This window comes from Sturnira hondurensis, unplaced genomic scaffold (genome assembly GCF_014824575.4).
Source record: "Sturnira hondurensis isolate 20B ecotype Veracruz unplaced genomic scaffold, ASM1482457v3 Scaffold0002840, whole genome shotgun sequence".
NCBI classification, from domain to species: domain Eukaryota; kingdom Metazoa; phylum Chordata; class Mammalia; order Chiroptera; family Phyllostomidae; genus Sturnira; species Sturnira hondurensis.
This window is the reverse complement of record NW_028075471.1, coordinates 21,145,231-21,161,042: the sequence shown is the minus strand read 5'-3', so window position 1 is coordinate 21,161,042 and position 15,812 is coordinate 21,145,231. Positions and strand designations below refer to the sequence as shown.

The 15,812-nt window shown below is 59.8% G+C and overlaps 1 protein-coding gene across 1 annotated transcript in view; it reads left to right on the top strand.

The window, feature by feature from the left end:
* Positions 1-15,812, top strand: part of PKD1L1 (polycystin 1 like 1, transient receptor potential channel interacting) — a 51,838-nt gene that overhangs the window by 9,670 nt on the left and 26,356 nt on the right. Inside the window, exons 11-25 of the mRNA XM_037041294.1 lie at positions 1,452-1,658; positions 2,222-2,403; positions 2,691-2,912; positions 3,680-3,840; positions 5,207-5,509; positions 6,224-6,289; positions 7,732-7,908; positions 8,491-8,568; positions 10,314-10,456; positions 11,027-11,147; positions 12,269-12,380; positions 12,802-12,994; positions 13,729-13,785; positions 14,033-14,245; positions 15,100-15,327. Of these exons, the coding sequence (XP_036897189.1) occupies positions 1,452-1,658; positions 2,222-2,403; positions 2,691-2,912; positions 3,680-3,840; positions 5,207-5,509; positions 6,224-6,289; positions 7,732-7,908; positions 8,491-8,568; positions 10,314-10,456; positions 11,027-11,147; positions 12,269-12,380; positions 12,802-12,994; positions 13,729-13,785; positions 14,033-14,245; positions 15,100-15,327 (2,463 nt within the window). The remainder of the gene's footprint in view (positions 1-1,451; positions 1,659-2,221; positions 2,404-2,690; positions 2,913-3,679; positions 3,841-5,206; positions 5,510-6,223; positions 6,290-7,731; positions 7,909-8,490; positions 8,569-10,313; positions 10,457-11,026; positions 11,148-12,268; positions 12,381-12,801; positions 12,995-13,728; positions 13,786-14,032; positions 14,246-15,099; positions 15,328-15,812) is intronic.

The window sequence follows — 15,812 nt, the reverse complement described above, 5'->3', positions numbered from 1 at the left end:
GCCCAGTGGCAGTAGAGGCAGCCTGTGCCCTGTCTCCCTGCAGGTTGGAGCTTTACCTCAGGAGTCCTCACAGCTCCGGGACCCAGGGGCAAGCCGCCGCCCCCACACCCAGCCCTTGGCCCACCTGTCGGCTCCTCAGAACCAACTCTCAACCTCCCCTCCACCCCACAGGCGTCTCACAATTTCGTCAGTCTGTCCTTATTGATGGGCTCAGAACCAGCCTCCCAGTGTGAGGCACATAAACCGGGCAGTTTTGTGAGGAATGGAAGAATGCTTTCATATTCAAAGTAGAAACAGTAAAAATAATTTTAAAGTAATTTCAATCATGATTAAAGTCGCTTAAAGCCAAAGGGGAAATTCCATTTGTAACAAATACCAATGTCTTCAAATCCTTTTATTTCCCAACTCTTGTCCATTTCCAACTTTTACGAGAAATCTTCATCAAAAATCCTCCAGGGGGCGCCATGTGCCTGTGGTCACCCGCAGCCTCTGTGCCTGTCTTCCACGTGGGGGACCAACAGGCCTCAAGATTTTGTTACATCCTTGCACAGGCTGTAACCTTTGTCTTTAAATGCTGCAAACGCCCTATGGGGCTCCAGGGATGCTTTGGTGGCGCTGCTCAACCCTGGTCTCAGAAAGCTTCCCTCCTTCCCAGCTGACCACTGCTTCAGCTCTGCAAGTATTTTTCAGCATTTTTCTAATAAATACATGAAATGCTTTCAGAGTAACAATGCAAACATTACCACCAGAAATAAAACTTCTTCATGAGCCTTCAGATTTATCTGAAGTTCTGGCTGTCCTCAGAATAGATCCTCAGGACATTATATGTGAAGGTCACTTGAAGTGTGCCTTTATTCTGTTGCTTGTTTGAATTAAGGTTACATTCTTTCTAATGATCAGAAATTTTTTCTTTTTGCTTCAATTTAAATTTTGACTATATAAAACATTTGCATGATTTCAGAGTCAAAATTGTACAATAAGGGAAGAATTTATATACTTGTTTATTCATATCTTCACTCAATTATCTATTGGAGGCTGAAAATTTTCTTGATTTTAAATATTAAAGTATATTTTAATATATATTTGGCAAATGATTATTCTTTTCCTCTGATTGCTTTCTAAAGTTATATTTTTGATACTCAGAAGTTGAAAATGTTGATGTAATCCACTCCGTTAACCTTCCCCTTGATATTTTCCCATGAACTTTGCACTTAGGAGAGTTTTTCTCATTGTGAGTGTGTAAGTACGAGTCATCGCCGTTCCCATTGGCTTTGTGTTCTGACTTAGTGCCGTTCTCTGTGACTCAGAGGCCCTGTGTGGCTCGGTGCCTCGGGGCCCAGCTCCAGGACCCCCACCCCGCCCTCACAGGAACTCATGTGCTCGTTTTCAGTCACTTGCTCTGGCACAGACGGACACTCTGCCTAGTGAGACACCTCTCTCTTCCTGCTCAGGTGTGGAGGTCTCAGCCTGTGACACTGGGGGTCACCTTGGAAGCCACCATGCTCTGCGACAATGCCCAGGGCCTCTCCTACACTTGGACCTTCACGAACTCCACCGGGTGGCAGGTGCCCCTGCCGCCTGCTGTCCATGCCCACGGGCAGACCCTCACCGTGCCCAGCTACTCTCTGGAGCCTGGGAACTACACCGCACTGGCCAAGGTGTGCTGGCCGCTGCCGCCCACACCACCCCAGTGGGTGGCCCTCGAGGCACCTGTCACTCCAGACTGCTCTGTTCCAGGAAGGGTTTCGTTTTGTTTTCAATTCCACTGACATTTCTCTAAGTCCCTAGTGCGTTTGGGGTTTAGAAAGGGAGCTTCGACAGGGCTGAGCCGAACAAAATTCATGACCAGGGAATAATTTAGCCAACAGAGCAGGTTATAACCCAGGGACTGTTGGGGGCGTCACTATGTCCACAGGCCTAGAGTCCCCCCGCCCCCAGCTGTGTGCTCAGAGAGACTCGGGAAGGAAAACGTACCTGCCCTCATTCACTGCAGCCCCACCTCCGGTGTTGGGGTGGGGGGAGGTAAGTAGTGTGCTTGCTTCCACAGTGGGGACCAGCTGGAGGTGGAAAAGAACTAAGTCTTTCTGGGCAGCACCTTAGTGAAGCCACAGTTGGAGCTGATGACACACTTAGACCCCCAGTTTCCTGCTAACAAATAAGACGGGGGTCCCCATGAGCACACTGCCTGTTCCCCTGACGCCCCCTGGTGGTCACATTCCAGGTGCAGGTGGAAGGCAGCACCGTGCACAGTAATTACTGCGTGGAGGTGGAGGTGCGATCCCGGGCGCCTGTCAGCGTGATCTCCGAGGGCACACACCTGTTCGTCCCCAGGACTCCCTCGTCCACCGTCGTCCTCCGGGGATCCCTGTCCTATGACCCCGACAGGCCTGGGGCTGCCCTCAGGTGAGCATGCTGGGCCCCACAGCCTCTTAGCCCCCCGCCCTCCCCAGACCCAGCTCTGGGGGCACTGGTCCACGATTCAGATGACTTTGAGTCCCCTCCCTGGTGACCTGACCCAGCGTCCACTCTCAGTCCACTTCAAACATGGACCCACTGTGGACACCACCCACACCAGTAACAGGGAACATGCATCCATGGGCACCGTCCACAGGCTTCCTGGAGGCCCCGAGTGACGCTGTGGTTACTGACCCACCCAAGCAGGTGTGCAGCCCCTCCAACCTTCCCTGCAGGTACCGCTGGACCTGCTCGCCAGCCAGCACCCCTGGGCGCCCCTGCTTCTCTGGGCCCACTGCCCAAAGCCTGGATACTGGGGCGCCCACCCTGTCCTTCCAGGCAGGCTTTCTCAGCAGCAGCTATGACCAGTTCCTCGTGACGTTGACGGTGTCCAGCCATGGCCGGAGCTCGTCAGCGGCACAGGTGTTCCTGTCCATCCTCTCCGACTCAGCGCTCAGGTGCTGCCTGCCCTGCCACCCCCACAGCGCCCGGCTGGGGTTGTCCTGGGGCCCCATGTCTGCTGGGGTTGGGGTCCCCAAAGGAAACATTCTGTGCATGCAGGATGGGGTCCTGATACCCACATGCTGCACTGACGGTGGGGCTTCCAGCAGGGAGGCACCCGGAGGTCAGGGGTAGGCTGAAGCCTCGAGGCACCACTGGGCAACACAGTCCCACGGGGGTAGCACACACCAGTGGAGCATGAGGTCATGACTGCTCAGGGCCAGGGGCACAGAACTGCCATGACCACACACCAAGGCCCCCAGCACAGAGGCCCCACCCATCCCAGGCCCTGAGTGCAGGCTGGTGCATCCAGGCACTCTGGCCTCCCAGCTGGTGGGGGTGAGAGGACACTGGGCCCACCCAGGCAGTCAGGGCCGCCTCCATCATGGGCCCTGGCAAGAGTTTCAGGCAGCTACTGCCGTCTTGTGTGACCACATCCTGGGCTGGGTGAGCTCCAGAGGGCTTCCTGGAGGAGGCTGCACAGCTGCTCTGTGCTCTGGGGGGTGTGGTAGTGCCTCCATCCCTGGGACCCGATGGTGTCACGTGAGCTCTTGCTGGGTGGAATTGGCGCAAGCTGGGCCGCCTGGTCATGTGGACTGTGATTCTGCTGCGACCCACATAGTGAAGCCCAGCAGAGGGCGATTTAAACAGATGTGACCCGGGAAGGGCAGCCAGGGAGGCTCATGATGTTCCCTGAACTCCAGGCCCGATTTGCATATTGCAGACTGGTATCCATCTCCTGGGTCACCTTCCGTGGCGTCCCCATGAACTGGAACGAGGGGTTCTCGCTGAGCGCAGCATGTGAAGATTGTGGCAAGGCCACCACGCTCTCTTACTCCTGGGGCCTCTTCCAGGTCAACGCGACGGGGAGGGACAGAGAGGAAGGTACAGGCCATGGTGGTACCTTTCGCTGACTGAGCAACAGTTGTTTTGAGATTGCTTGGGAAGGAGCAAATCTCAAACTTGGGAAAGTTTGGACTTTCAAACTTTCCTTAGATTTCCCACAAACTTGGGAAATCTAATTCATTTGCCCGGGTATATCTGGTCTTGGCCACGAGTTATCCTGATTTCACGTCAGGCGGATGGTGGTGACAGCAGAGGGAACGAGGCCCAGAGGCTGCGCCTCAGCCTGGGAGGCTGCCTGCAGGCTGCACCCTGTACTGCTGGGGCAGGGTTCCTGGTTTGGAAATGCATGGGACTGTGAAATGACACATGGCACAGCCACCATCCTGGGGCCTCACCCCTCTAGGCCCTGATGTTCTCAGTGCCCACGTGGCTGGGAGCTCAGTGGGGGAGCCAGCAGAGGGGGTTCCTCATGTCCCCCCACGGCAGGGCCTGGGAGCTGCTCTGAGACTCAGGTTTCATGGGGAAAATGGGGGTCCTGAGGCTCTGTAGGGAGGGGAAGTCCAGGGAAGCCACTCGGGTGACACGAGGTCCCGGTGGTGAGCGTGACCTACACATGGTGGGGTCCCCAGTGGGGCCTGTGGCAGTGGCATCCTCCTGGGTGACACTGTGCCAGGGCCGCTCTGGCCTGACAGCAGAGGGGTGTCACCCTGAGCTGGATGCGGAGTGCAGCCTGTGCCTCCGCCCTGCCCCACATGCTTCTCCTCCTTCCCTTCACGGCCGTGTGAGGCTTCTGCGCTTCTGTGCATGGGGCTCATCTGGCCAGTGAATGTGGGGTGAGGAGCAAAGCCCGCGCTCAGTGTCCTGGGCTGTGGGGGTCCCAGTGGGGGTCACACTTTCCTCTCGGCGAGTGCTCATCCCTTCATGGTGGCGGCCCAGCCTGTCCTCATGGAGCTGCCTCACTGGCGGACGGTGAAAGCCGGTGCCCTTGTGGGCTCTGTCCTCACGACCCTGCCAAGTGTTTCTTTGTTGTTGATCCTCTCCCTGGAGCCTGCTAGCCGGTTCCAGGCTGTTTCCTGAGACACTGACTGACAGATAAGGGCTAGAAGCTCCATGTGCCCAGATAGTTTCTAGAACATTTTCGACCCGCCAGCTGGGGTGCAGAGCTTTTGGAGGGCCCCTCTGGGTGGCCCGGGGCCAGAGAGAGGGGCACCCTGGGGTGCCGGGCGGGGCAGCCAGTCCACTGCCACCCGCCCATCCCGGCAGCTGGTCTGCCCACACCGGGTCTCCTATGTGCGGTCTTCATGCTGACACTGAGCTTCTTTAAGACAGAACACGAGTAGAATCTGTAAGTGCTTAGGGACCAATTACGGTCCAAATCTTTAACCCTGTGGCATCTCTGTTTAAGTTCCCTTTTGCAGAACCGTGGGACTGCTGGGGTCCTCAGGTCTGGGGGCCGGACTAAAGTCATCAGAGTCCCATCCACCGTCCCTGGGGCCAAGCAGGGCAGAGCTGCATGTCACAACTGTGCTATCTTTGCGGGAGCTGTGGCCACAGACCCTGAGCCGGCGGGAACTCTCAGCCCTGGGCAGAGACTCTGCAGAGTCCACAGACCCTGTGCATCGCATCCCTGCTACAGGGGATGCTGTGGCCCCAGACGGGGGTCCCTGGGATGTGCGCACCCCAGTGAACTCGACCCCTCCCCTTCCTGGTATGTGCCGCCCCCGATGTAGAATGGGGTCACATCCCTGCCCCTCACCAAGCCTGCCCCCCGCCCTTCCCTAGGACAGGGGCCATCCATCCGTCTGTCCATCCAGCGGCAGCCCAAGAGCTGTGCCCATCACCCCCCTCGGTCCTCCCCCATTCCGGACCTCGGGCTTCTTGCAGTGTGGGTTTCAGGGTGGTCAGGGCTGGTTTTGCTCCCGGCAGCTCAGGGAAGCTCCGCCTTCGACTGCATGTCTGTCCCTCACCCTGGCACCGTTCCCCCTTGGCTGCTCTCAGTCACAATCAGGTGATGGTGCCGCACCCCATGCCCTGGCCAAGGCTGCTGCATCCCAGAGTCCCAGCCTCGGAGTATCTGGTGGGTGGGCCCCCACAAATCCCTCAGACTTGGGGAGGGAAGCACCCTGGAGACAGAAAGGTGAAGTGGTGGCTGGATGTTCACGCCAGCTTCCCCTGGAAGAGATGAGAGCAAGGCCTGTTCCCAGGCCTCATCATCCACCCTGCAGATGACCACGCAGAGTCCTGCCCACCAGGGGGCGGGGACCACGACACTGCCTGGAGCTGCCCTGACAGCCTCCGAGGGCTTCGCCTCCGAGGGGCAGGGCCTGAAACAGACCAGGGTGCTGTGTGCCCCCTGGAGAGCCATGTGAACTTCAGGGAGCCTGGTCCCCACAACACATCCCCATGTTGTCCTGTCCCACAGACTTTGAAGCCCATTACAGTGACATCCAGGAAGCAGCACCGGCAGAAGGAAGGTGGCCAGCTGACTGTGAGTCTGTGCTTGGTCCCTCCATCCCCAGCCCGAGTCCTGTCCTCACCCCATCGCACTCCACTCCCTCCCCGAAGCTCAGGTCCACACACCCCAAGGTCAAGAGGCGGGCATTGCTCCTTTAGGGGGCACAGTCTGGCCCTATTTTCAGCTTACCTGCTGTACGGAGGGTCCCCCAGCTTCAGACACCCAAAGGAGCCGAGGCCCAGGGACACTGTCTCTCCCTCATCCTCGGTCCATGGGCTGACTGTCACTGGCCAAAATCGCCTCCCTCCACATCCTCCCTCCTTGCCCATGGGGTCTGATTTCCCTCTGGGGAGCCCCTTCTCGTCCCCCCCGCCCCCGCCCCATGTGTGCTCATGGGCTCTTCCTGCGTCCGTCGCTCTGAGCTCTGCAAGGGAAGTTTTTTTTTTTATGTTTTACTTTTTAATCTCAGCTGACCTATTAATTCCAGGTGTGCAACATAATGATTAGACATTTGACACATGGGGCTCGCTGCCTCACACACAGNCTCATCCTCGGTCCATGGGCTGACTGTCAATGGCCAAAATCGCCTCCCTCCACATCCTCCCTCCTTGCCCATGGGGTCTGATTTCCCTCTGGGGAGCCCCTTCTCGTCCCCCCCCACCTCCCCATGTGTGCTCATGGGCTCTTCCTGCGTCCGTTGCTCTGAGCTCTGCAAGGGAAGTTTTTTTTTTTTATGTTTTACTTTTTAATCTCAGCTGACCTATTAATTCCAGGTGTGCAACATAATGATTAGACATTTGACACATGGGGCTCGCTGCCTCACACACAGTAGGTGTGTAACCGATCATAGTGAGTGAGGAAAGGCACCACGCTCACAGATTGTTCTTCCTGGAGGCTGGGCCCCTTGTAATGCCCAACACACACCCATTTTCCCGTTTCACCGTGTTTGCTGGCCTGGGTGTGAAGCCTGAGGTCAGCCCTTCCTAAGCACAGCCAGCACGCTCCCTCCGGCCACAGCCTGGCCACCCGAGCACCTTCTTCAAAGTGCTCCCCCCTCTCTGTCCCGAGCCGCCCACAGTCCTGCCCCTGCAGTCCCCTCTCTCTGTGCCCTGCACTGTCCTCTCTGGGTGCCTCCACCTCCGGCTTCACACTGGCGAGGGCCTCTGGGAGGGCCTCCTCGTGTGCTTTCCCATATGCTCCCCTAGACACCGACCGCAGCCTCGCTCTGTGTGGCAGCTGTCCCAGTAGCCGCACCTGGGCACCTCGGCTGAGCACACATGTGCTGAATGAACACCACAGCCCACACATCATGTGGGACGGCATTGCCCTTGACTGCTTGTGGTGGGTGGAGACTTTAGATAAGCAGAGTCCAGAAACGGCACAGCTGGGGCCGATTGTGACCATGAACTGCTGATGCTCTCAGAAGGTCATGACCACCCCCTTCTTAACCATCCTGGCTCCACGTGTCTTCCCAGGGACCCACCTCCACCTTCCAGCACCAGGACCAAGTGCGGGTGCTGATGAGAGCCACGGGGACGGGGACAACCTGCTGGGCCCCTTCCTCCCCACCCGGAGCACCGGGCCTGCACTCCTGGTCGACTGGCCCAAGTCTCCCGTAAGCCAGGCTGTCTTCCATGGCTACACCGTGTCCGGTATGAGCGCCCCTTTGGGCACATTGGCTGGTCCAGGACGGGACGCCGGCCCCCACCTTTGCCCTGCAGGGGTGACTGTCTCTCTGGGGCCCACAGGCCGGGGGCCCCGTTTGCAGAGGAAGGGGAAGAGGCTCCCATGTGCGCCCAGGTGCAGAGGGCAGTGCTGCCCACCCCCTTGAGCACATGCTCCCCAGATGTGGATGCACCAACCCGCAGATGTAGCTCAAGTCACCACCTCGGAGGAGCAGTGGGTGGCTGCTGAGTCCCGCCTGGACCTGCCAGTTCTGCTGGTTCTGAGGGACCCACTCATAAATGCGGGGACTCAGCTTTCCCCCGAGTTCTCTGGGATGGCAGCATCCTCTCTGGCCCGGTCACTGCCAAGCTCAGGCTGCCTGTTGGGCAGGAGGCCATGTGGGAGCTTCCAGCTCTGCGACAAGGAGGAATGACCAGCTGCTGGCAACTCCAGGCAGGGCCCAGTGGGGCGACCTGGTGCCTGTATCGCCATCCCCTCAGGGGTGCATCATCCCTGCTGTCCTGCGGAGTCCCCGATGAGTGTGTCCCTGCCGCCTTCCTTTCCTCCAGGGGCTACAGGACAGATGGTGACAGTAAAGCCATACTCGCTGAGCCCTGGAGCTACCTACGTCCTGCAGGCCACTGTGGGTAGGTGACCTGCTGGCTGGACCTGCTGTGGCCAGGAGAGGGGTTTGTTCAGTTCCAGTCACGGTTTTTCCTGCAAGTTGTAGCCACATGTACCAGGGGCCCAGCATCCCCTCCTTGGCCACTGTCACCTCCTCGCTCATTGGTGCTCCCTGAGTCAGCAGCCAGGGAGGGAGGGAGGGAAGTGTGTGCACAGGCACCGCCCAGGCGGGATGGGGTGTGTGCGGGTCGGGGAGCCTGAGACGGCGCCTTCGTTTTCATTGCATTTCATTGTCCGAGGCAGCTCGACCCCCTACTCCCCCGTGAGCTGGGGGGCAATTTCTGTGTCTGCTGGAAGGCCAGCAGCACCGTTTCTGGGGGTACAGGGTCAGTGGGTTCCATGCACCGTGAGCTGGCCCACGTTCCCCTGGCATTTCTGTGACTCGGGGGGACATCTTCCTTTTGGGGGCTTTCTAGACTCTTCCCCTCTGTCTAGGGGTGCTCAGTTCCCTGCCACAAGTGCACAGGGGTCAGCAGTCTACAGGGCGGAGGTTGGCTCCATGCCCGCGTCTTGCAGGGACCGAGGTCCATCGGGTGTCTCCATTTCCTTGTTTGCCGGCGGCTCACTCCACTGAGAAAGGTCAGCTTGTATCTGACCCCGGGGGTGGCCCGGCTGGTCCCCAGGCAGCGTTTGGACTCTCACAGGTTTCGCTGACATCTTTGAAACTGTCCTCCTGCCCCACCCACAATGCGTTCAGAAACTGAGCCCCCAGTCCCGGGAAGGAGGTGTCCCACCCTCAGCAGGACTGCATTTGGAACTTGGGGGACATGGGTCAGTCCCCGTGCCCGTGGCTCTGTCTCCCCTATGGCTGCCTCAGCAGTGCCCACTCCTCCCCCAGGGCAGCTCCCGAGCTCAGCTGTCCCTGGGAGGACGCCCCGGGCGGCTCGGCAGGGGCCATCACCATGCCCTGATCCAGCCTGCGCTGTGGCATCTCTCTCCAGGGTGGGGGGACCATGGGATGTGGAATGTGGAGACAGGCCGCAGTGTCCACTGTCAGCATGATGGTCAGTGTTGTCCACACTTAAACAGCTCAGTACATGTGACTCATACCTGCAGTTCATTTCAAGAAAGAGACACACGAGTGAAAAACAGCCTTGTGCAAGAACAGTCATTATGGGGTGATTGGCAACAGTAGAGAGTGGAAACAAGATGTTGAGTCAATGGGAGAACACTCACTTGCAACACGGATGCTGCACGCTCTGTGGCATTGCAGGAGACACACATGACACTCGTGTAGCCAATAAAAGCTGAGTGTGGGGCTGGGCCGGGTCTCTAGAGTCAAGCCCGTGGCAGGTGTTCGTGCTCCCAGTGAGGCTTGGCACCAAGCCACACGCAGAGGGCTGCTTTGCTCAGGGTGCATCCTGCCAGCATAGCTGGTGTCTGGCCCCCAGGTAGGGACCCGGTCTGTCTCATCTGCCTGGTCCCCTGGGGCCTCAGGTGTGGCTGCCCCACCAACCCAGCACTTGGCAAAGAGGGTTATGTATGTGGGTGCCGCAGGGTGGGGTCCTTGACCCCTGGGAGCCCCCCAGAGGACATGCTGGCTAACGCAGGTGGCTGGGCCCCCGGGCCTGACCCAGCAGGTCTGGGTGGTCAAGGAGTCCTAGTGCAGCAAGTCTGAGGGGACGCCGATACTACAGGTCTGGGGCCACACGGGGGTGTCCGCTGCCCTTCTCCAGCACGGGTGTTGCCCCATCTCTTCTCCCCGCAGCTTCAGGGCTCAGCTTCCTAGGGAAGGCTCAGCTGTACTTAACCATCAACCCAGCCCCACGGGATGTGGCCTGCCAGGTGCAGCCGCCCCATGGCCTGGAGGCCCACACTGTCTTCAGTGTCTTCTGCACGTCGGGGAGACCGGTGAGCTCCAGGGCCCCTCGCCTGTTCTGAAGGCAGACAGAGCTCACAGCCGGCTCTCTGAGGGACTGTGGGACACAAAGCACCCCCGGGGCTGGGAGCTGGGCCTGTCCCATGTCCACGGGCCCCTCCAGAACCCCCACCCCCTGTGATCATCTTCAGGAGACCCCACCCTGGTCCCCCCCTGCAGGCCCTGTCTGGACTCCCTGCTCTGGCTGTGAGGCTGAGAGTGTTGCCCCCACAAGGGCCCAATCCCCTGTCTGCCATGTCCCCCACACAGTGGGAAGTGGAGGGGCAGCCTTGTCCCCTTCACCCCAAGGAGCCCTGAGTTCCCTGCGTCTGTGGCTATCGGAGGCCCCAGCCCAGGAGGGCCCACTCCCCCAAGTGACAGCCCCAGCATGTGTGGTGTCCCCCAGGCGCCATGGACAAGGGACCCTGGAGGCAGAAAGTCGCTCCTGCTTGTGCTCTGGGGACTCTTTCACACCAGCTGAGCCTCTGTGGGGTGGAGATGGTGAGGGGTGTTGTCAGTCTGTCCATCAGTGCTTTCTCTGCCCTCCCCTGGATGGGTTGCAGGACTTCCGCTACGAGTTCAGCTACCTGGCCGGGAACACCGCCAAGCGCACCCTGTACCGTGGGACCGACTCCCAATACTACTTCTCTCTGCCTGCGGGTGTGCCCGGGGACGGTCACCAGGGTGAGTTGCTAGGCCATTGGGGCACAGGCTGTGCTTGCACAAAGTCCTGAACCTTTCCCCAGACTCCCCCAAACTGGAAGGATGAAATTCTTATCCACTCACCTGAAGAAGTACAATGCTTCTTAGTGTCAGTCAGTTGCCCACTTCTGAGTGCAGAAGGAATGGGTCATGTAAATGTATTTTGAAATCTGAAACAGAATGTCGGCAAGAAAATGCCAGGGAGGTTCTGCATCTGGGAACTAAGCATTTGAGACTCGGTTGCCTCTAGTTTACTCAGGATGGGTGTGGTCCTGGTGAATCCAGCATTTACAGAGGGAGCCACACCCAGGTCTCCTGCTGGAGGGTCGTGGGAGGGGCAGGGGGGACAAGATGCCACACTGGGGCAAGTCCTTGGAGCCCGCTCCCCTCCCTCCAGCCCTGACCCCCTGGGACCCGCTCCCCCGAGCATGCCAGACACAGCCACTGGGCAAAGTGCGCCAACCTGCAGGGCCCAGAGCCATGAAGGATCTCAGGGCTACAGCGTATTATAGGCTTCTGGGTGGTTCTGGTGAGGAGGGAGGCTGAGTCTCTGATCCAGTGGCTTCCTCCATACGGCTGCTGAGATTCTTTCTGCCTGACATCTGAGCAGTTCACCGGTGCTGGTGTATTTAACTCTCGTCCCCCCATCCGGGCCCAGCCTCCCCTGGGTCTTCCTCTAGTGGAACCACAGCCCTGGGCACAGCCTCTCAGTCTGCATCTGCCCCTCTGGGCCTCCCAGCCCTGGTTCTATCATTTCTAACGTGGCGGACCCCCGAGCAGGCGTGGGTCACCGGGGGCGTCTCACTACACAGACACACAGTGCAGGGCCTGGGACAGGTGGGAAAGCACATGTGAGCGGATGACCCACTCCCTGGCCTTCCACATGGTGGTCACCTGCCTTCCAGGGGGATGCTGCTGCCCTCTGGCTCTGGCACTCACCCTCAGTGCTGCCCTCTCTCATGGGGAGTGTGGTCACCACCTGGGCATGGAGATGGGCCAACAGGGTCTGGGACAAGCCTGCAGATCTGTCCTTCCACAGCCGCCGGCCCCCGCAGTAGCTCCTGCGGACAGCCACTGACCCTCTGCTGCTGTGTCCCTTCTAGTCCTGGTGTCCACTGTGATCACCGATGGTGAAGGCTCCCAGGCGCAGCCATGTGCCACGGCTGTGACAGTGCTACCCCATCACCACGGGGCCCTCTGCCCCGGGGAGGACATGTGAGTGAGCTTCATCTGCCCCTGTCCCCGCCCCCACCCCTAGCCCCACCCTGGCCAGGCCCAGCTGGGCCAACTCAGTGGGGCACAGTGGACACAGTGGCTCCCACTCTGCTTCAGGTTTGGGTGCTGCCCACCGCTCTGCTGCCCGGTGCCCGTGGGGCCCCTGTCCAGCTCTGTGCCATCTCCCTCCGCAGCCTTGCTCCCATGTCCCTCTGCCTCTGCTGGCGTCTCGTGCCTGTTCCGTTCTGATGCAGTGTTTACAGACACTGGCGTCACACCTCGCCGTGTTCTTCTGCAGTTCCCTGTGCCCAGGCCAGCTCTTCTCTGAGCCCTCTCGGCCTGCCCTGCCCCAGCCGGGAAGTGTCTCTGTGACGGAGGCCATCCCCTCTGACAGGCAGGTGGATGCGTCTGTTTCCCGCAGGTACAATTCCAGCCTGAAGTACTTGTCCACCCTCCAGCTGATGGGGAGCCCTGCGGGGGTCCGCAACTACATCTCTGTGACCACCAGCATGCTGAGTCGCTGGGCGAAGGGCGGGAGCCCCTCCTGTGGCCTGTGGCCACGCATTCAGGGCGCGCTCATTTCTGCGGCCTGCACCTCAGCTTCCCGAGACCAGGTGTGGCCCGAGCCTGCATGGCAGGGGCTGAGCCTGCCCGGGTCACTCAAGGGCGGTTGTGCCTGGGCGACAGACCCACTGGGTGCTAAGCTGGGGCGGGGGGGGCACTCGCGTGGTCTGACTTGTGGCTGTGGCCTCCTGCCTGCTCCTGCATCTCACAAATGGGCGAGGCCGATTTTCTAAAGAGAGCACAACCTGAGCCACTGTCCGCACAGACAGGCCCTCGTCTCCGTAAAAGGAAACTAGGTGAACACAGCCCAGTTTCTCCTCAGGAACTACGTGCAGCAGTTAGGGTTACAACGGGTGCAGCTTCCCAGCCACAGCCTTGCACACTGCGTGTCTGAGGCCCCTGTCCCCCCATCCCCCCATGCCAGAGAGTAGTGACGTTCAAGAGCACCTGAGTCCACTGTCACCACGGCACAAGCGCTAATACTGCTCCCCTCTTCCATGCCCTCACCCTCACTGGGGTGCACCCTGTGCTGGCCTTCTGGTCTCTGCTCCTGCCTGCCACCTCCTGACGGGGCTGGGAGCTGGTCAGCAGTCAGGAGAGGGGGGCCCCACCAGCAGGAAAATGGGGGACTGGCGGGCAGTCTCTCCGGACACTGGAAGCTTCCCCCACTCCCTGAGCCCAGAAACAGGGGGTCTGCCTATCTCTGCCTGAGTGAGCGGAGCCCTGCAGCTGTGGACCGCACGGGCCAACCTCTGTTCTGCCTCTATCTTCTTGTCCTGCCCAGGAGGAAATAGCCGACTGGGTCCTCGTGCTGGGGGACCTCCTCTGCTTCCCCAACAAGGTGAGCCCCACTTTCCCAGTGTCTCCCCGCTTTTCTGTGTCATGACTAGGACCTCAGCCAGTTCCTCCTTTGTCACTTCTTCATTACTTTGCGGGTCAGGATGCTGGCCCTCAGAAGCAGACCGCCGCTTACAAAGTCAGGGCAGACAGGGCTTGGACCCGGGCCCCATAGTTCTGGTGCAGGAGTCTCACTTCCTGGTGACACCGGGCGAGGTGGCAGCAGTGCTTTGTTCTCTGTCTCCACGCAGCTGAGCCTCGCCAGCGCAGATCACATCCTCAGATACGTGCGCTCTCTACTGGCTCCCAGACAGCCCTTCACCAGCTTCCTGGCGGATTCAGGGCAGGTGCGGGAGCTCGTCCTGCTGGTGGCGGGGGTCCTGCAGGGCATGGACCACAAGCCCTCGAGGGGCACAGCCCGTCTGCTCGAAGAAGGTGTGCAGGTCATCTCGGACACCCTGCTGGTATGTCACCCTCTCTCTCCTCCCTGACACGCCCTCCCCTCCCCAACAGGGTCCCTGTTCAGTGATGGCTTCTCTGGAAACCCCGAGTGTGGTGGGCTCCTGAGGCATAGGGTGAGGGGTGCTGGGCAGCAGCATGACATTTGGACCTTTTCACTTGCTGGGTTTCACGGGAGCATCCTGGTGACCATGGCTGCTGCCGGTCCCCGTGGGCTCTGCTGGGCCTTCTTGTCCCCTGGGAGTGCAGGGAGTCTCCCCGACGGCCACCCCACCTGCTGGTGCAAAAGGGGGCTCTGCTGACACAGCAGGTGTTTCCACGGCCGTAACCTTGAGAAATTGTCTCGGGGGAGCATTGGTTCCTTCCATGTCTCCTCCATCCCCGTGTCTCCTCCATCCCCGGCATCCTCTCCCTGCCCAGACCTGCCTGTTTCCTCATGGACGCCGGGTGCAGTGCTGGGAAATCAGAGTAAAGGAGCACTTGGCCGGCCCCATGGTCTCGGCCGTGACCTTGGCCAACATGTTCAGGCACAGGAGCTGCACTCTGGGCACCCCCACTCCGGGTCCATCGGGCCCTGTGAGAGCCTGTCCTCCGTCCTCTGGAGTTCAGAACCCAGGAAGAGTGGCACTTGTCACAAAGTGACAGAGATATCACATTAAGGTGCAGCCAAACAGAAGCGAACAACTTGTGTCACAGTCCTTCGGCCGACCATCCTTGTTTGGACCAAAGTCTTGGCTTGGGCACAGGAACCCAACCAGCCATTCCTGTCATTTCCACCCTGCTCGGTCCCCCTGCCCTGGAAAGCTGGTCCCCTCCGGAAAGCTGGCCCCACTGTCAGCGTCTGCCCGTGTGGTTCCAGGGCTGCCTGTTGGCCGGCTGCCAGCACCGGCTCCACATCAGCGCCAGGCAGATGGAGTTCCACTCGCAGCTCCACCGCCGCACCGGGAGCTCCACGCTGGGCCTGGGCCCAGTGCAGGTGCAGCTGCCCGCAGACCTGGCCACACCGGAGACGCAGAGCCTCTGCTACATCAGCCAACTCACACTCTTCAGGGGGAGCCCCACCCCATGGGGACACACACCTGGTCAGGTACAGTCCTTGGGGACCACCTCCCACACACAGTGACCTTGCACGGACGAAGGAGATGGAGACAGGGTGGCATGTGTGCCCCTGGTGGTCAGTTTCAAGCTGTTGTCCATATTATCTTGCAAGAAAACCTCAGCTAACCCAGGGGTCCCTATACCCAGGACACAGGGCCCCTCGGGATGTCCTGCTGGGCCACGCTGTCCTGCTGTCAGAGCCAGAGGCTAGTGCAGATCTGAGCATGTGTCCCTGCAAGGCTGACCACAGGGTCCCCAAGGGTTGGACAGAAGTGGGGACCAGAGTCAGCGGGCCTGTGGCAGCGGGCGAGTTGGGAGGGTGGTGCCCTCGTTTCATGGTTCTTCGGCCACAGGCTTCCCTTCTGCCTCCGCACCAGAGGCCACGGGAGCGACCCCAGTCGCAGAGCAGGGCAGGGAGCGGAGTACCAGCGGTCCTGCATTGTCTGTGCCCCACCCACGATGTGTGACGGAGGA